Source organism: Moschus berezovskii, chromosome 7 (assembly GCF_049115385.1).
Source record: "Moschus berezovskii isolate FMDL1 chromosome 7, NW_MosBer_1.0, whole genome shotgun sequence".
Classification (NCBI taxonomy): Eukaryota; Metazoa; Chordata; class Mammalia; order Artiodactyla; family Moschidae; genus Moschus; species Moschus berezovskii.
In genome coordinates, this window is record NC_142466.1 from 6,654,706 (window position 1) to 6,675,257 (window position 20,552).

Consider the following 20,552-nt stretch of genomic DNA (forward strand, 5'->3'; position numbering starts at 1 on the left):
AGTACACAAAAAACCTGTATTCCAAAAACTATGACTCTGATGAAGGACATTGAAGAGGACACAAAGAAATGGAAAGGTATACTGTGTTCTTGGCTTGGAAGAATCAGGACTGTCAGAATGACATAGGTTTTGATGATGGCCATCCTAACCAGTGTAAAGTGATCCTCACTGAAGTTTCAGTTTGCTTTCCTCTAATAATTAGTGATTTTTGTTGTTGTTCATTGGCTAAGTCATGTCCTACTCCTGGCACCCCCATGGCCTGCAGCACGCCATGCTCCTCTGTCCTCCACTTTCTCCCAGATTCATGTCCATTGAGTCAGTGATGCTATCTAACCATCTTATCCTCTGCCACCCCCTTCTCCTTGTGCCTTCGGTCTTTTCCAATTTGTGAACGTCTTTTCTTTTGCTTATCATGTGCATATTACCCAAGGCAATGTACAGATTCAGTGCAATTCCTATCAAATTAGCAGTGGCATTTTTCTTAGACCTAGAACAAAACATTTTACAATTTGTATGGAAAGATCCGCCCCCCCCCCCCAACGCCAAATAGCCAAAGCAATCTTGAGAAAGAAAAATGGAACTGGCGGAATGAGGCTCCCTGACTTCAGAGCATATTACAAAGCTACAATAATCATGACACAAGAACAGAAATATAGATCAGAAGTGAAACAGGAAAGAAAGCCCAGAGATAAACCCACTCACATATGGGCATTTATCTTTGACAGAGGAGGCAAGAATATACAAAAGAGAAAGACAGTCTCTTCAATAACTGCTGCTGGGTAAACTGGACAGTCGCATGTAAAATAATGATATTAGAACATTCTGTAACACCAAACACAAAAGTAAACTCACAGTGCCTATAAACTTCTAGAGGAAAATGTAGACAGACACTCTGACAACAGTCACAGCACTGTCCTTTTGAATCTACCTCCTAGAGTGATGGAAATGAAAATAAACAAATGGAGGCTAATTAAACTTAAAAGCTTTTTGCACAGTAAAGGAAACTGTAAACAAAATGTAAAGACAGCTTATGAAATGGGAGAAAACAGTTGCAAATGACAGGACTGACAAGGGATTAATCTCAAATACACAGCTCATGCAACTTCAATATCAAAAAAAAACAACCTGATAAAAAATTTGACATTTCTCCAAAGAAGACATACAAATAGCCAAAAAGCACATGAAAATATGCTCAACATCACTAATTAATAGAGAAATGCAAATCAAAACTACAATGAGCTATCACCTCAGACCAGTCAGAATGGTCATCATCAAAAAGTCTACAAACAGTAAATGCTGGAGAGGGTATAGAGAAAAGGGAAACCTATAGTGTCGATGGGAATATAAATTGACACAACCACTCTGGAGACTAGTATGGAAGTTGCTTAGAAAATTTTTACAGTCCCATTCTTGGGCGTATTTCTGGAAAAAACCATTATTCGAAAAGATCCATGCACCTCAAGGTTCATAACAGCACTATTTACAGTAGACATGATACGGTAGTAACCTCAGTGTCCATAAACAGGTGAATGGAGAAAGACGATGTACATATATACAATGGAATATTACTTAGCCATAAAAGTGAAATAGTATCATTTTCAGCAACATGGATGGACATAGAGATCATCATAGTGAAGCATGTTGGACAGAGACAAATAAATGGTATCACTTATGTGGAGACTAAAAGAAAATAAAATGGGGCTTCCCTGGTGACTCTGGTAAAGAATCCGCCTGCCAAAGCAGGAGACATGGGTTCAATCCCTGGTTCTTGAAGATCCCCTGGAGAAAGAAATTGCAACCCAGTCCAGTATTATTGCCTGAAGAATCCCACAGACAGAGCAGTTTGGTGGGCTACAGACCCTGGGATCACAAAGAGTCAGCCATGACTGAGCAACTGAGCACACACACACACAAAATCATACAAATGAACTTATATACTGAGCAGAAATAGACCCAGAGACACAGAAAAAAAATTATGATTACCAAAGGGGAGAGGGGTGGAGAACGATAAATTAGGAATTTGGGATTAATACACACACACTACTGTGTGTATATATATATATATATATATATATATAATAGATAACCAACAAGGACTACTGTATAGCACAGGGAACTGTATTTTGTAATAAGCTGTGCAGGAAAAGACTCTGAAGAAGAGTAGATACGCAGTGTAACTGCATCACTTTGCTGTGCACCTGAAACTAACACGGCATTGTAAATCAACTGCATTTCAGTACAAAAAACAAAACAACATAAGTAACATAAATATAAAATTGGATTTTCCTGCAGATAACTTAAAAACTCTTTGTTTAGGTTAAAGATATTAATAAAAAATGTGTTTACATTGGAATGCATGAATTTTATAAAGTATTGTGTCTGGGGAGAAAAGAAGACAAAAGTCCTCTCATAAAGTTATTTTTGCAAGAAAGCTCACTCATTGGGTGGTAACTAATTACAATCACTAACAAGTAATCACTGTACTTGCTGTTACTTGAACTATGAAATATTGCTGGTGATATTTAAATTATAAGATGTTCATTTTATGGAAAGGTTGGTCATTTACTATGCATTTTAGAAATTTGTTTTTGTGGCCATACCAGGCATAATGAATTAAGTTATGTTAAAGATCTATAGGATTTTGCTCAGTATACAGTTCTAAGAAGAAATCATTGCTCATATTTGTAATACAGGTTTTTTCTTGCCTTTGTCATATTGTCAGTCTTTTGATTAATATTAATACCATCTGAGTAATATAATAAGCCTATTTAAGTTCCAAAATATTTAATATTTGAGCAGAAACAGGAACTTGTGTTTATTGATTTCCTACTGTTTGTCAGATATAGTATATAATAGTAGGTATTTTACACGGTTTATCTGCAGTTCACATAACCACAGCCTATGGGTAGGTGAAATCGCCTAGGTACCTGAGAGATGAGTAGGTAGTTCCTGCTGGCTTATGTGGCAGCCCTGCGATTTGAATCTAGGTCTTTCTGACCTCAGAGTGCATTCCGTTCGTTCCATCGCTCAGTCGTGTCCGACTCTTTGCGACCCCGTGGACTGTAGCCTACCAGGCTTCTCCATCCATGGGATTTTCCAGGCAAGAATACTGGAGTGGGTTACCCGTTCCTTCTCCAGGGGATCTTCCCGACCCAGGGATCGAACCCGGGTCTCCCGCATTGGAGGCAGACACTTTAACCTCTGAGCCACCAGGGAAGCCCAAGGTCATGGGATTTCTCTACTGGGCCATGCTGCAGAGAAAGTGATCTTTTCTCTAGTTGCCTTGTTTTCCAGCCACGGGCAGTAGAAGGGAGGTCATGGCATCTGGCATCAGACCCCCAGGAAAGCTTCTGTGTTAAACCTGGGAGCTACTGCTTTCAGATCTTGCTTTCTTATACACTCTGAGATCTGGGACTGTCCTGTGTCCTGTTGTCCTTTTGAAGTTCAGGTGTCAAAATGAATAGACTCTTCTGTCTGTATATCAGTGTCAGTCAGTCAGTTCAGCCACTCAGTCGTGTCCGACTCTTTGCGACCCCATGGACCGCAACGCGCCAGGCCTCCCTGTCCATCACCAACTACCAGAGTTTACTCAAACTCATGTCCATTGTGTCAGTGATGCTATCGAACCATCTCATCCTATCTTGTCCCCTTCTCCTGCCTTCAGTCTTTCCCAGCATCAGGGTCTTTTCCAGTGAGTCAGTTCTATGCATCAGGTGGCCAAAGTATTAGAGTTTCAGCTTCACCATCAGGCCTTCCAATGAATATTCAGGACTGATTTCCTTTAGGATGGACTGGTTGGATCTCCTTGCAGTCCATGGGACTCTCAAGAGTCTTCTCCAACACCACAGTTCAAAAGCATCAATTCTTTGGCACCCAGCTTTCTTTTTAGTCCAACTCTCACATCCATACATGACTACTGGAAAAACCATAGCCTTGACTAGATGGACCTCTGTTGGCAAAGTAACGTTTCTGCTTTTTAATATGCTGTCTAGATTGGTCATAACTTTTCTTCCAAGGAGCAAGTGTCTTTTAATTTCATGGCTGCAGTCACCATCTGCAATGATTCTGGAGCTGCAAAAAATAAAGTCTGACACTGTTTCCACTGTTTCCCCATCTGTTTCCCATGAAGTGATGGGACCGGATGTCATGATCTTAGTTTTCTGAATGTTGAGCTTTTAAGACAACTTTTTCACTCTCCTCTTTCACTTTCATCAAGAGGCTCTTCAGTTCCTCTTCACTTTCTGCCATAAGGGTGGTGTCATCTTCATATCTGAGTTTCTTCCGGCAATCTTGATTCCAGTTTGTGCTTCCTCCAGCCCAGCATTTCTCATTATGTACTCTGCATATAAGTTAAATAAGCAGGGTGACAATATGCAACCTTGACGTACTCCTTTTCCCATTTGGAACCAGTCTGTTGTTCCGTGTCCAGTTCTAACTGTTGCTTCCTGACCTGCATACCGATTTCTCAAGAGGCAGGTCAGGTGGTCTGGTAGTCCCATCTCTTTCAGAATTTTCCACAGTTTGTGGTGATCCACATAGTCAAAGGCTTTGGTATAATCAATAAAGCAGAAATAGATGTTTTTCTGGAACTCTCTTGCTTTTTCCATAATCCAAGGGATGTTGGCAATTTGATCTCTGGTTCCTCTGCCTTTTCTAAAATCAGCTTGAACATCTGAAAGTTCATGGTTCACGTACTGTTGAAGCCTGGCTTGAATTTTGAGCATTACTTTGCTAGTGTGTGAGATGAGTGCAATTGTGTGGTACTTTGAGCATTCTTTGGCATTGCCTTTCTTTGAGATTGGAATGAAGACTGACCTTTTCCAGTCCTGTGGCCACTGCTGAGTTTTCCAAATTTGCTGGCATGTTGAGTGCAGCACTTTCACAGCATCATCTTTTAAGATTTGAAATGGCTCAACGGGAATTCCATCACCTCCACTAGCTTTGTTCATAGTGATGCTTCCTAAGGCCCACTTGACTTCACATTCCAGGAAGTCTGGCTCTAGGTGAGTGATAACACCATCGTGATTATCTGGGTCATGAAGATCTTTTTTGTATAGTTTTTCTATGTATTCTTGCCACCTCCTCTTAATATCTTCTGTTTCTGTTAGGTCCATACCATTTCTGTCCTTTATTGTGCCCATCTTTGCATGAAATGTTCCTTTGGTATCTCTGATTTTCTTGAAGAGATCTCTAGTCTTTCCCATTCTATTGTTTTCCTCTATTTCTTTGCACTGATCGCTGAGGAAGGCTTTCTCATCTCTCCCTGCTGTTCTTTGGAACTCTGCATTCAGAGGCTTATATCTTTCCTTTTCTCCTTTGCTTTTCCCTTCTCTTCTTTTCACAGCTATTTGTAAGGCCTCCTCAGACAGCCATTTTGCTTTTTTGCATTTCTTTCTCTTGGGGATGGTCTTGATCCTGGTCTCCTGTATAAAGTCATGAACCTCTGTCCATAGTTCATCAGGCACTCTGTCTATCAGATCTAATCCCTTGAATCTATTTGTCACTTCCACTGTATAATCTTAAAGGATTTGATTTAGGTCACACCTGAACGGTCTAGTGGTTTTCCCTACTTTCTTCCGTTTAAGTCTGAATTTGGCAATAAGGAGTTCATGATCTGAGCTACAGTTAGCTCCCTGTCTTGTTTTTATTGACTGTATAGAGCTTCTCCATCTTTGGCTGCTAAGAATATAATCAGTCTGATTTCAGTGTTGACCATCTGACGATGTCCATGTGTAGAGTCTTCTCTTGTGTTGTTGAAAGAACATGTTTTTTATGACCAGTGCGTTCTGTTAGCAGAATTCTATTAGCCTTTGCCGTGCTTCATTCCGTATTCCAAGGCCAAATTGGCCTGTTAATCCAGGTGTTTCTTGACTTCCTACTTTTGCGTTCCAGTCCCCTATAATGAAAAGGACATCTTTTTTGTTAATTCTAGAAGGTCTTGTAGGTATTCATAGAACCATTCAGCTTCAGCTTCTTCAGCATTACTTGTTGGGGCATAGACTTGGATATCTGTTATGTTGAATGATTTGCCGTGGAAACAAACAGATCACTCTTGTTTTTGAGATTGCATTCAAGTACTGCATTTTGGACTCTTGTTGACAATGATGGCTAGGGTTTATTTCTTCAGGAGGTCGATTCTAAAGAGAATGGCGAGCTGGGGGGTGAAGATTCTTTGACTGACTCTCCCACCAAGTCTACATGCCCTGAGGAATAGAAGTTTCCTAAAAATAATGGGTTCTTTTTCAGAAAGAAGGGGGAAGGGTTTCGAGGTGGGCAGAGACAATGAGACTCCATCACACAGATCCTAACCTGAGGACAGTACTGGGTAATGTAGTTATTTTCAGTTTGGAGGTACATCTGGTTGTTAATGTTGAATATCTGGACATAGGGTTGGGAAAGAAGGTTAAGAACAAGAAAAAGGTTAACATTTTAAAAATTAGTTGGGAAAGAGGATGACTAAGTAGGTGTACATATGTCCATTATATATGCTGTTTGTGATGCAAACTAACCTAAATGATAGTGCATCATAGCAATTAAATATAGCCGTCTGAAGTCCGTTGAAAATGATGTGCCGATGCATTTAATGACCTGAAATGGTTTTTACAAAGTTTCTTGAGTTGTGAAAACATGCTAAGTAATGGAAAGCTTATAAACACATGTGGCTAGTTTGATTTTACCTTTTTGTCTTGTAGAAAATGTGGAAAGCTGAAGCCAGTTGCCAGTTTAACTGTTTTAGTGCTCTTGTTTGCTCAATTCCCTCTCCTTGCTTCCCCCGCAAACCTTACCTAACTATAGAGACTTGCTACTTCATCTGTTCTCTTTTCAGTCCAAGGCTTATTGCAGAAACTCCGTTTTACTTAAAACATTTTGAAGCCCAGAATCCCATTGCTTACAACTCACCATGTATTGCCTTTTAAGATTTTGCCTGTTCTTTTCGGTTTCAAAAGCCTGAGTTTGAAACGCAGAAGCTGTAGTGCCAAATCTTGTTCTCTGACTTTCCCTGTGGGGGGTGTTTCCTGAGTGGCGGCGGTGGGGGGGGGGGCGCATGCGCACAGCGATGAGCAGATGCTGGTGGACAGAGAACTGTGATTGTCTCCAAACGCTGTTCTGTGTGTCTGTGCTGCCGTCTGCAGCAGGGAGCCGGCATGCGCTTGGAGAGGCGCCCAAGGAAATGGTGCCACTGGGTATTTCCCCCGCTCTAAGAGGACTTGTTAAGGAGGGCAAGGAGAGGGCTTATGAGGGAGTGCGGCCTCTCCCCTGGATTTGGAAAGCCCTGTTATCATTTCCTAATCTCCAGTCCTTGAAATACTATGTTAGGACAGAAAAGGAGATGCACTTTGCCTGTGGGAGCGCTTTCACTTGTTGTGGCTGGGCCGCTGAGGTGTGTGCCGTATCACGCGTGAAATGGAGTGGGGCGATGATGCTGGTTGACCTGCACTCCTGCTTACAGAATGTTATTAACAGAAATGTAAGTGATTTGTGTTTGTCTCATTTTATCATCTGTAAGGTAAACTTTAAGTGAAATCTAGGTTGCAGTGAACTGTACACAAAGAAATAATAATTAGGAATATTTGAAAACCATTGTTACTGTTCGGAAATCGTCTTTGAAATTACTGTCAACATGCAATGATGCATAGGCATTTCTGTGATCCTGTGAGAAACGAATGTTCCCTACCCAGTTTAGAGTAGGACCCAGTCTTCCCTATTCTTCTTTGAACTACTCAGATTTCCATTTTTGGAAGAACAAACTAAAAGAAAATGTGTGAAATGATGTCACACACATACTGAAGTAAAAGTTTGAACCCTCACCCCCCTTTTTTTAAATATCCAGGTTATTCTTGATCTAGCAATCCTAAAGCAGACTTTAAATTTTAAAACTACGTTAATTGATTTTGCATTCAATATGACAGATTTTTTTTCAGTTGTCAGTTACAACTCAGTAAGAAACAGAATGAAAGGAGAGAGGTTAAAGCCAGATTGGACTGTCTGCCTTTCTCTGGAGATGCCTTTTCATCATGTTTATCAGAGCCGAAGAAATACTCTAGTCAACTAGCAAAAAGCTTTCATTTTCATACAAAATCGATCTTGGTTAATTCGAAAACCAGTTTGATGTCAAGAGTCACAGAAGGACTCAGACTTCTTTTAGGAATAATTAGAGGGGAAACAGTGAATCTAAGCAGATAAACATGTGGGCTCCCCTAAAGCAAGAAGACCCGTCAGGACCTCTCCTGTATACTGTGTCCGGTGGAAGCAAATAGGCCTGAGGGGACAGCCTGACCTCCCAATAGTCGGCCAGGCACACAAACTGACAGGCGAATTCCTACCTGACACATGCCGTGGCAGCCCCAGAAGTGTCAGGGGATGCCCCAAACATGAAATGTTGGTGCATGGGGTCCCCTGGTGTGAAAAGCTCGAATGCTTTATTTCTGATTTTCAGGAATTTTTAATTACTGTGCAGTTCTGTATGTTCGATGTCAGGGTAGTTTCTACAGACTAGTGACTGGGAAGTCACTGAGGCAGGACACACGGCTTCTGTGAATGTGTGGGGAACTAGGCCTGTGCTGTCCCCGAAAATAAGAACACTGGTCTCTGCTCTCTCCTCCCTAGTTCAGAAGCCTGCTGGGGATACATGCTATGTTTGCTTAGTATCTTCATGCTGCTGGGAATTCGTAGCCTGCGGCTACTGACTTACTATATGGATACATGTTAGGTGGTACAGAAATTTTGCTTTTGATTTTTTGTGTAGAATAGAAATAATTAAAATCAGTAATGCGTGTCTCCATCTCTACCCAGATAAGAGCAAATAGGGGCAAAGTTTGAAGTTTGCAAAATTTTTCACAGTAAACTTAAACATTCTTTTTAGTTTAATTTCAGACTTAGAGATGTTGAACAATAGTGCGAAGAATCTCATAAGCCCTTCCCCTAGATTCCTGAGTGTTAACATCTTACGTCACGTTTCCAGCCTGCCTTTTTCTCTCTGTTGTGTGTGCTGTTCCCTGTCACACTTTGCATGCACTGTTAATTGTACATATGGGATGCACCATGTTCTTCCTTCCTGAACCCTATAAGGGTAAGATGCAGATGTGTCCGAGCTTCCCAGGTGGCTCCGTGGTAAAGAATCCACCTGCAGCGTAGGAGACGTGGATTTGATGCCTGGGTCAGGAAGATCCCCTGGTGGAGGGGATGGCAACCCACTCCAGTGTTCTTGCCTGGAGAATCCGATGGACAGAGGAGCCTGGAAGGCTATCTTTGGGGTCACAAAATGTTGGACTCGACCGAGCATGCGCACATGCAGATGTGATGCACTGTAACCCCTAAATACTTCAGTGTGTGTTTCCTTATGAAAGGATATATAGCTTGTCCATAGCTTCAGTAGAGTTTTGAAAATCAGAAAATTGGCATCGATACTATTATTCCGTTTTTATTCAGACGGTTCTCCAGTTTGCTGAGTGTCGCCCTATGCTTGTCCCAGTCCTGCACTGCCCATCCCAGGCACGGATTGAGTTCGGCTGCGCTTCTCTGTGGTCTCCTTTTATCTAGTGCAGCTAGTCTTTCGTGACTGACATTTTTGAAGATCGCAAGCCCCTTGTAGAATTTCCCTCAGTTTCAGTTCGTTTTGTTAATGCTTTGGGGGCAGACTACCCCAGACGTCTTCCTGAGTGGTATCATAAACGCTTTGATGCTTCCCCCCAAAAACATCTTCAAAACGACATTTTTAATATTATCATATAGAAGGTGGAGCTAGAGATGCTGAAATTTGTCAAGGTATTATAAATGCTGTCATTGTTTTTACTCTGCAGTCGCTTTTTCTTAAGAAAATTTATGGCCTTTCAGTTAGTTCCGACAAAGTAGACATCACTGCATAAAATTAGGATGGGGGAGAAAGACCTGGAGCATATGGAGGCCGCAGTGGAGGGCTCAGGGCCTGTGTTCTGCGTGAGCGGGCGTGGGCCATTGAGGGGCTGGGCCTTTAAACCCTTAGCCAGAGTGATAAATTATTTATCCTGGAGTGCTTCTGCCAAAACACTGAAGTCAGTAAACTGCTTTCTGTCCTGTTAGAATCTTACACCTCTCCAGGCCAAGCATTCAAATGTTGTAAGTGGAGAGGAAAGAGGGAACTCTGTTCTACCTGGTAGAAGTAAAGAAACCTTAAGTTCATTGTAGAATATTCAGTATTGTTGTTTCGTTGCTCAGTTGTGTCTGACTCTTTTGCAACCCCATCTGGAGCCCTGCCAGGCTCCTCTGTCCATGAAATTCTCCAGGCAAGATTACTGGAGTGGGTTACCTTTTCCTCTTTCAGGGATCTTCCCAACCTACAGATCAAATCCGCGTCTCTAAACAGATTATTTACTGCTGAGCCACCAGGGAAGCCCAATATTCAGTATTCAGTTCAGTTCAGTTCAGTCGCTCAGTCGTGTCCGACTCTCCGTGACCCCATGAATCACAGCACGCCAGGCCTCCCTGTCCATCACCAACTCCCGGAGTTCACTCAAACTCTTGTCCAGAGTCGGTGATGCCATCCAGCCATCTCATTCTCGGTCGTCCCCTTCTCCTCCCGCCCCCAACCTTTCCCAGCATCAGAGTCTTTTCCAGTGAGTCAACTCGTCGCATGAGGTGTCCAAAGTATTGCAGCTTCAGCTTTAGCATCAGTCCCTCCAATGAACATCCAGGATTGATCTCCTCTAGAATGGACTGGTTGGATCTCCTTGCAGTATAAGGGACTCTCAAGAGTCTTCTCCAACACCACAGTTCAAAAGCATCAATTCTTCGGCGATCAGCTTTCTTCACAGTCCAACTTTCACATCCATACATGACCACGGGAAAAACCATTGCCTTGACTAGACGGACCTTGGTTGGCAAAGTAATGTCTCTGCTTTTTAAAATACTATCAAGGTTGGTCATAACTTTCCTTCCAAGGAGCAAGCGTCTTTTAATTTCATGGCTGCAATCAGCATCTGCAGTGATTTTGGAGCCCAAAAAAATAAAGTCTGACACTGTTTCCACTGTTTTTCCATCTATTTCCCATGAAGTGATGGGACCAGATGCCATGATCTTTGTCTTCTGAATGTTGAGCTTCAAGCCAACCTTTTCACTCTCCTCTTTCACTTTCATCAAGAGGCTTTTGAGTTCCTCTTCACTTTCTGCCATAAGGGTAGTGTCATCTGCATATCTGAGGTTATTGATATTTCTCCCGGCAATCTTGATTCCAGCTTGTGCTTCTTCCAGCCCAGCGTTCCTCATGATGTACTCTGCATATAAGTTAAATAAGCAAGGTGACAATGTACAACCTTGACGTACACCTTTTCCTATTTGGAACCAGTCTGTTGTTCCATGTCCAGTTCTAACTGTAGCTTCCTGACCTGCATACAGGTTTCTCAAGAGGCAGGAGATTCCCATCTCCTTCAGAATGTTCCACAGTTTATTGTGATCCACACAGTCAAAGGCTTTGGCATAGTCAATGAAGCAGAAATAGATGTTTTTCTGAAACTCTCTTGCTTTCTCCATGATCCAGCGGATGTTGGCAATTTGATCTCTGTTGCCTCTGCCTTTTCTAAAACCTGCTTGAACATCTGGGAGTTCACGGTTTACATACTGCTGAAGCCTGGCTTGGAGAATTTTGAGCATGACTTTGCTAGCGTGTGAGATGAGTGCAATTGTGCGGTAGTTTGAGCATTCTTTGGCATTGCCTTTCTTTGGGATTGGAATGAAGACTGACCTCTTCCAGTCCTGTGGCCACTGCTGAGTTTTCCAAATCTGCTGGCATATTGAGTGCAGCACTTTCACAGCATCATCTTTCAAGACTTGAAATAGCTCAAATGGAATTCTTACATCGTTTGAAATACAAATAACCCTTTCTGCGATAATGTTTGTTTCAACTGCCTCTTTGAATGATCAGAGAACAGCACTTGCACCCCGGTGTAGTTTATTTGCTTCTATCTGGACAGTAATAAAATGAGTCCTTGTATACTGATGTGCAGGCTCCGCACGCCTCTCCCTCCCGCTCCTGGCTGACTGAGGAGCCTCTCTTGCCTGGCATTGTTTACAGTCCTGGGCCAAGTGCAGGTTCTGGCTTTGCCCGGGTCGTTTTTTGTGAATGACTGAACGAACACTTATGATAGTTTCTTTGTAAACAAAAGAGGACAAGTCCGTTTAAACCATCAGACTGCAAGAGTAGTCTGGGAATTTTGCTGTTTGGAATTTTGGTTTTCCATAAAACCACAGAATAAACTAAATAGGTTTCTTGGGTCCCTTTTTGTGGTGTTTGTTTAAACATTAGGATAGTGCCACTCCTTATGCTGCTGCTGCTAAGTCACTTCAGTCATGTCCGATTCTGTGTGACCCCATAGACGGAAGCCCAGGCTCCCCTGTCCCTGGGATTCTCCAGGCAAGAACACTGGAGTGGGTTGCCATTTCCTTCTCCAATGTGTGAAAGTGGAAAGTGAAAAGTGAAAGTGAAGTCGCTCAGTCGTGTCCGACCCTTAGCGACCCCACGGACTGCAGCCTACCAGGCTCCTCCATCCATGGGATTTTCTGGGCAATAGTACTGGAGTGGCTTGCCATTGCCTTCTCCGGCCACTCCTTATATTCTGTATCAATTCGTACATTTCTGTTAAAATGATATCGCTTAAGATGTTTATTTTTTGGCATAAAATCTATTACTGCTACATAATTTGAAGATGTAATCTGTAATCAATTATGTTAAGATCACCTGTTTGAAATTATGGGGGCTCATATGAAAAAGAATCCTCCTGCAGTGCAGGAGACCCGGGTTTGATTCCTGGGTTGGGAAGATCCCCTGGAGGAGGGCATGGCAACCCACTGTAGTATTCTTGCCTGGAGAACTTCATGGCCAGAGAAGCCTGGCAAGGCTGTGGGCTGAGGATCCTGGCGGGCTACAGTCCTTGGGGCCGTAAAGAGCCAGACACAACTGAGCACATGCACATATGTATATGTGTGTATAGATATACCTGTGATGGTTATGCAGAAAATTCAAGTTCCTTCTTTGCTTTTTCTAACAAATCTACTTCCCAGAGGTAACCATTATTAACATGTTGGTTCATTTCGCTTCATAGTATTTTCTCTGTGTTTAAATATACCATAACTTTTAACCCAAAATAAATTTAACCAAATACTTTTCCAGTTAAACGTGCTATGCTGCCTTTGAAAATAGGGTCAGGCATTAGGTGAAATCTTGCTCTTCTCCTGTAAATAAACTGTTATTGAAACACAGCGATATTCACTCATCTGTGTGTTAGCAGGACTTCTCTTGTGCCGACATGGCAGACTTAGACTCAGCATGGCAGAGATGAGCAGTTATGACCGCTCGGCTCCAGAGCCCAGCAGATAGACTCTCTGGCTCTTTTGCTGACCACAGTCTTAGATGGTGAGCACTTTGGCATTTGTGTGTTTCACTTTCTTCCTGTCTCTCTAGCGTGGTTCTGTGCCCACACTGTGCGCAGTTTATGGGCTTAAAGTGTAGGTGCAGGAAGAGTTCCCGGACTTGTGCTTACTGTGTTGGACAGCATGTGTGCAGCTTTCCCTTCTCAACAAGGTTGTGCCAGTTGATACTAAACTTGATGATTTTGTTCCAGGACCTCTTTTCCCCATATCTTTGCCAACTCAGTGCATTGGCCAACTTTTTAAATCTTTACCAGTCTGACAGAGGAGAATGACACTGTAGGTCTGCTCTGCGTTTCTTTTGTGTGTTAGAGTGGATTTCATTTCAAATTTAAGAGCCAGCTATGTTTTTGTGAATTGTCTTTCAGTCCCCTTCCTTGTACTCTCAAGTCTGTTGCATAGTGGACGCTGGTCAAATATTACGTATTGAGTTCTAGCGAGGGAACCTGCTTGCTGACACAGCTGATGTAGACGAGGCTTTTCAGGAGCAAGAGAGACATTGTCAGGGAGAGGAAGAACTTCCTCCTGGGACAGAATCTTGACCTGCACAACCCACCCCTCCACTGAGCCTAGTCTTTTCTCCTGGACTGAACACAGTTGCATTTTTGCCAGGAAGTTTGTAATTTTCTTCAGTGTATCGGTCTTCCTCTTCAGTGTATCCATTTCAGTGTATCCATCCTCTGCCCCATATTCTCACTTTGTGGACTCTGCCCTGGTGGGTGGTAACCAGGAAGTCCTGCAGAACTCCCTTCCCCAGGGCATCCCTCAGATGACAGGAAGGTGGCTCCTCGTGCTTTGCTGTGAGTGGGGCAGGATGTGCCCTAGTCCTTTTCCTTACTTCCAAGTTTGAGATGCACTTTCTTCACGCTTTCCTTCCTCTGTTGATTGTAATTGTTTCAACTGATCCTATTTCTTTAGGAATTACTAATGAGCCGCATAGCTCTCCATTGTCGCTCACAGAACACGCTCATTGTTCCTCGTTGGCTCTGCAGGAACTCACTACACAATGACCAACGGGGGCAGCATCAGCAGCTCCACGCACTTGCTGGACCTTCTGGACGAGCCCATCCCTGGGGTTGGCACCTATGATGACTTCCACACCATCGACTGGGTGCGAGAGAAGTGTAAAGACAGAGAAAGGCATCGGCGGGTACGTTTGCTCAGTAGTCTTTACAGCAGCAGGGCACAGAGCGATCCTTGAATAGCGTTGTCTTTCTGCCAGTGATCCCAGGCTGCCAAAATGTTACACATTACGAGTTCACTTAAGTAAGTTTCCACATATTATAAGTAATATGGTTTTTTCTCTACAATTTTTAAAAGCTTATTTATATCCTTTATCTTTCTGGAAGGGATTTGAAGCAGCTTACAGTCAAAGAAGTAGAGGAAGACAGAGTAGGAGGAAAAGGCAAAGGCCTATGAGTTGAGGAAGATCAAGCTAAGTTCAGGAGGTAGCAGTCAGCATGGCACTTGACTTTGAGCATCAGGCCAAAGAGGAAATGTGTTACATAATTTCAGTTGTTGGTTAAAGAAGCAGCTTACTGGGGAGATAGTTTCCTGGGGCTTTGCTGCTTTATCTCCTTTCTTGGTTTTAAATCCTGAGCTATTTCTCAAACTGAGTCCTGTGTGGACATATGGAATGTTGTTGTAAAGTACTAATCAATAAAAGAATGGCTTTTGCTAAATAAAAACTACAACAGTATGTTCTCTTTTTTGTTGTTGTTTGTGGTTTATTGATAGTGTCATTCAGAAATTTTAAGAGAAAAAATCTCTTGAAAATAAAATTCCATATTCTAAAAGGCCATTTGCAAATTTGAGCTCTGAAGTTAACTCATAGAAGTAATAATGCTTGTACAAATGAGTTACTACCTTTCATAATAATGTTTATATATCTATTAAACCTGAAATTGGACTTAGATTATATTGTTTATGAAAAGTACTGCTTCTGAGATTCATTAGTCAATAGTCACCGTTTCTGGAAATATTATAAATAGGGTGTAACTGAAAATAAGACATTACACCATATTAGATGATAAAACTGAGAAATTTAAAAAACATAGTTAAAAGTGTAAAAAGCTCATTAAATGTTAACACAGAAAATGTTTTTATGAAAAATAGCTATTTTCCGAGATAAAAAAAATGCTCAGTGAGAGAGCGGCACTGGACTGCACCTTCATGAACCCCACTCATGACTGTTTGGTCTCCTGAGAACCGCTGGGTTCTCTTACCTGCTGCTGCAGACTGCTGCGCGTTTTGATTGAAGTACATGAAGAAAATCCAACCTCACAGCCATGTAGTTGGGAAAGCCAGGAGTATTTTAATAACCTTTTCATGTCATTGTGGATTTTCTTCTTTGATACTGCAAGACAGTGACAGGGACGTGTGGTTAGTTTCTAAAGGTTAGCTGCAGTGTGCGACCTAAAACTGTATCAGTGAACTCCTTGTCTTTGGTTACATTAAAATCCTTTGGTTCCCCTTGAACTTTGAGTGGACGATTTTGTAACATTATGCCATGATCCTTTGGCAAATACTGATTGACTGATTGATGCAGTTCTTTGAATAGTTGACATGTTCATTGTACCGTATCAGTATACAGTATCAAAAAAGCCACATTCGTTAATGTCAACACTAATCTCCTCGGAAAAGTCTTTAACTATTGGGATCTGTCATTCTTACAGTAATGAATATAAGTACTCTAAAATTCTCATTTTTACTTTGAAGCTCAAAATCTGCCATTGGAACCAAATACACATTTTACTTGAAATGACAGGCTTACTTGGTTCGTTTTTTGTTCAAGTAAGAATGGTGCTCTGTGGAAGTGGCCACACAGAGGCCCTTCCTCAGGCATGCCCTCTTTCACGGTGTGTGAGAATGCTGTGTGTGCAGTCTTTACACGTGGTGTTCAGGAGTTACACTTCCAGTGTTACGTTTTCCCTTTATTTTTTTAAGTACAATCATATATATTTATATACTTACTTTTGTTAAATAAATGGCAGCATCCTCTACACATGGATGCCTTGCTTTTCTCCTCCACATGATACTGCATTTATTTCATTCTTTTTTAATGACTACAGAGTTTCTCATGACATAGATGTAACTGCAGTTTATTTAACCAATACTGTATTGATGAACGTTTAGATGACTTTCAAATTTTTGCTTAATATTTATTTTATTAAACATTACAGTTATTAAGGAAAAGCAATGTGAGGTTTATTATTTTTGAAAGGAATGACCTACCTTCAACCCTAAAGCAAGGTGAATATCTGTAATTGGTTGCTTATAATATAGGAGGAGTAAAATTGCCTCATTCAGCCTTTTAAATGTGGCCTTGTGGCTTGAAATAGACCAGTTGTTTGAAAGATCATTGAATTCCAGCTGTAGCCCTCCCACGGGACGATGGAGCAGGGAATGCCTGGCCTGAGAGTGTGGCGTGTGGAGCAGCTGGGCAGCAGGACAGGGCGGAGTGGGTGGGTTCGGGGTGGGGGAGGGCTTCTTGTGAAGCACACGCTGACTGAGAGAGCAGACTGGCCCTGTGCGTCCAAGGGTGAGAGCTGGCGTCAGGTCTGTCCACGCCCACTGCTCTGGCTCCTCTGCCTCACAGAGCGACGGCACCCCGCCTGTGGCATTGGCATACTGGCACTCTACAGGCCTAAATGTCTCGGCAGCCCCTTATTCACAGGATTGTGTTGTACTGCGTTTACAGGCACAGTGCTGTTCACCACCACCCTTGCCTTTTAGGACCACTGTGTGCCACTTAACTGCTAGAACCAGAGAAAGAGCAGGGAGTGACAGCCACTTCGAGCTGTAATGTCTTATTTCTCTCACTATAAAAGGTGTATGCCAGCTAACTTCGGTGCAGTCTGAAGCAGTCTGGGTCAGCGTCTGTGTGGACTGTGGAGCCCTCACTCTCAATTCTGAGGCTCTGGGTCAGTGCTTGTCATCTGGTTCACAGGCGTGGCAGCTGTCTGACCTGCTGTTTCTGCCCCAGACTCACTCCCTCCATTGTTTGGTTGAGAAAGTACTGTTCCATGTATAGTAACTGAGGAAATTGTTGGATTCTAGAATTGTAGCTGCTACTCACAGTTTGAAAAATGAAGCATGGTCGTTTCTAATTTCAGATCAACAGCAAAAAGAAAGAATCAGCATGGGAAATGACAAAAAGCCTGTATGATGCGTGGTCTGGATGGCTCGTGGTGACCCTGACAGGGCTGGCATCAGGTACAGAGAACTTTTAATGCAGTGCTGCTCTGGTTAACAGGACGATAAACAGTTCTCCCCTCCTTCCTGCAGTTTTTTTTTTTTTTTTTTTCGGAAACTTGGATTTTTAGAAGCATTTGTTTTGTTTCATTCCTTCAGAAAAATATCCTTAAATGTAAGAGTGGGAGGCAGGAGGCTCAGAGCTCTGGGCTTGGCTTGATCACCTTAAGTGTCCAGTTTGATCTTTCTCACTCATTGTCTTTGTAAAATACCTAGTCTGCACCAGATGGTTGGTAAAGTGTAATTAGTGTTAACGTCATAATAAATAGGTACTATTCCTTGAGTGCTTCCTATGGGTCATGCCCTGTTGCAAAAGCTCTCGCTGCGTGTAGCCCTCATGGCAGTCCCTGGTCTGACTCGCACAGATGGGGACTGAGCACGGAGAGGCTAAGCGGCTTGAGAGGCGCCACAGCTCGCGAGCGGGTGGCCGCGGTTAGGGCTGGACTCCTTGACGAGGCGTCACAGAGTGCCAGCGGGTGGCTGTGGTCAGGGCCGGCCTTTAGGCTCCAAGTGGGCTGCAGAGCGCCCATCAGCCCTGGGCGAGACTGGAACGGCAGCGGAAGATGTGGAAACCAACAGGAAGGGGTTTTACTGACTTTGAGCTTCCACCGTGGAAGAGTATGTCCTGAAGAACATGACAAAAAAATACACAATTGTGGAGAGAATAGAGGGCAGTCCTGAGATTCTGAGGTGTTTATGTGAACTGTTCACCTTCTTATATGAGAAGGACTTAGATTTTGACCATCAATTTGTGTATTCTTTGTATTCTGTCTTTAAGATGATCTTGATATGTTTGCTTTTTCTGTTAAAAGAAAAAACCTGATTATTTGTCACAGTAATTCATTCATGCCATGAGTTTCACTAAATCTAATGGTTATTCCATTATAGTAAGCTTGAGATCCTTTGTAAGTCTATGAATTGGGTTTCCAATTAAAAAACACCAGTAAAAACTCTGATATCACAGCCAGAGATGAGGTCCTTCTGCCAAGGGACAGCCTTTGAAAGAGTCAGACACATTAAAAAAGTCAGTTTCAATGACGTAACTAGTTTTAATTTCAAAGAACAACCTTTGAAAACCTTAGGTTCGTGTAGTATTTCCCGTATGACCATTTATTGTCGGGCGTCCCCAGCTCTCCTTGACCCTGTAAGTTGACAGTTTCGGATGCCCCAGAAGTGGACCGTCTTCAGTGCCTCCAACATCTTTTGCAGGGGCACTGGCTGGGTTAATAGACATTGCAGCCGACTGGATGACGGACCTGAAAGAGGGTATCTGCCTGAGCGCGCTCTGGTACAACCACGAGCAGTGCTGCTGGGGCTCCAACGAAACCACGTTCGAAGAGAGGGACAAGTGTCCGCAGTGGAAAACGTGGGCAGAGTTGATCATAGGCCAGGCCGAGGTGAGTCCTGCCCTGTGTCCAAGTGGATTAACATTCAGTACAGTGAAGCCAGTCTCCAGTTCACTTAACAAGCTAGAGGATTGCACCTGTCCTAAAGGGAAATAGAGAAGAGCAACAGGGTAGAATGGAAAATAGGAGACTGCGTTGCTGTGAGTAGAATTTAAGTATTATTTAAAAATCGGTGGTGTTAGTTAACTGCATAATCACAAACAAGTCTACTGAGTTATGATGCAAACTGTGTTTTTATTGTGGAAAAAGAAGTGCAGTAGGAGCTGTATAACCACAGAAGTTAAGTTATGATGAAGCCAAGTTATCAAAACTGCTCATTAAGATTATTATATCACAATTGTTTGGAAAGTATAGGTTATCAAAAACTGTAAAATGCATCTTTTAACTGGAGATAATTTTATAGAAATCCTTAGATTTTTTTCTTGTGGCATTACAGTATTTATGTGATTATTTTACTGTTGATGATCTTTTATAAAGAACATTTAAAAGTCAGAATGTCGTATATATATGTATGAAGAACATTTTAGAAGTTAAAATAGTGTATATATATTTTATATATATGTTTTTGAGGAGCTATGGATATGTTTTTATAATTTTCTTATAGTTGAATCTTAGAGCTGGAAAGAATGAGATGGGCAGTGTACTGTCTCCCACTTTATCTCCAGAATTGCTGCAAATGAAAGCTGAGTGTGAAGGCAGTTTTGTCTTCACCAACTGTTTTCAAAAACTGGTTTGTGGGTTGGCAGAGATTGAAGTGCAGCTGAGATTCTTGGCAACAAGACTTTGGGGATCAGAAAGCAGCTAGGGAAAATATTAAATAGATTGTCTCCTTCTGTGTATACAAATATGTTTTAGCTTCTACTTAAATAGTTTGCTTCATAAAGCTGCTACAGTTGTGGCAGTAAACCACGAGCCTTTGCAGAGTTTGCCTCAAGTTAGGTTGCAAGCAGTGGGATTAGCAGTGCCCGTCAGTAATTAGTAAGTTCGTTCTGTTGAACCCTTTGGTTTCAGGGTCCTGGCTCGTACATCATGAACTACATGATGTACATCTTCTGGGCCTTGAGTTTCGCCTTTCTCGCCGTCTCCCTGGTGAAGGTGTTTGCGCCATACGCCTGTGGCTCTGGGATCCCAGAGGTAAGCCCTGCAGTGCTCAGTGTCTTACCGTTTTGTGATCCTGATACTTTATTGCCCGTAAGAGGCGAAATAATGGTTTTGCTGGGAAAACAGTTTGTCTGTCATACAAGAAAGAAAAATTTTTAAATGTCCACTGATAGTAGACTTTGTTGAAAGAAATGCTTCCCCATAGTCATTTCATTGTTTTCTGGAGAGGTTGATTTTTTTTTTCTTTCGCTGCTAATGTAGTACATAACTAAACAAATATCAGCACTCAGTTAAACACCAAGAACTTGGAAAATGTCAGCCTAAAATTCTTTGGTGAATTAGTTGATGTTTTTCTCTTATGAATTGGATTTGAATATATTTATTCTTTTTTTA

The 20,552-nt window shown here is 42.2% G+C and overlaps 1 protein-coding gene across 6 annotated transcripts in view; it reads left to right on the forward strand.

The window, feature by feature from the left end:
* Positions 1–20,552, forward strand: part of CLCN3 (Cl-/H+ antiporter 3) — a 90,990-nt gene that overhangs the window by 47,114 nt on the left and 23,324 nt on the right. For all 6 annotated transcript variants that reach the window (XM_055428004.2, XM_055428009.2, XM_055428008.2 and 3 more), the window contains 4 exons: positions 14,391–14,548; positions 17,514–17,613; positions 18,862–19,049; positions 20,070–20,192. In XM_055428004.2, coding sequence (XP_055283979.1) covers positions 14,391–14,548; positions 17,514–17,613; positions 18,862–19,049; positions 20,070–20,192 — 569 coding nt within the window. The remainder of the gene's footprint in view (positions 1–14,390; positions 14,549–17,513; positions 17,614–18,861; positions 19,050–20,069; positions 20,193–20,552) is intronic.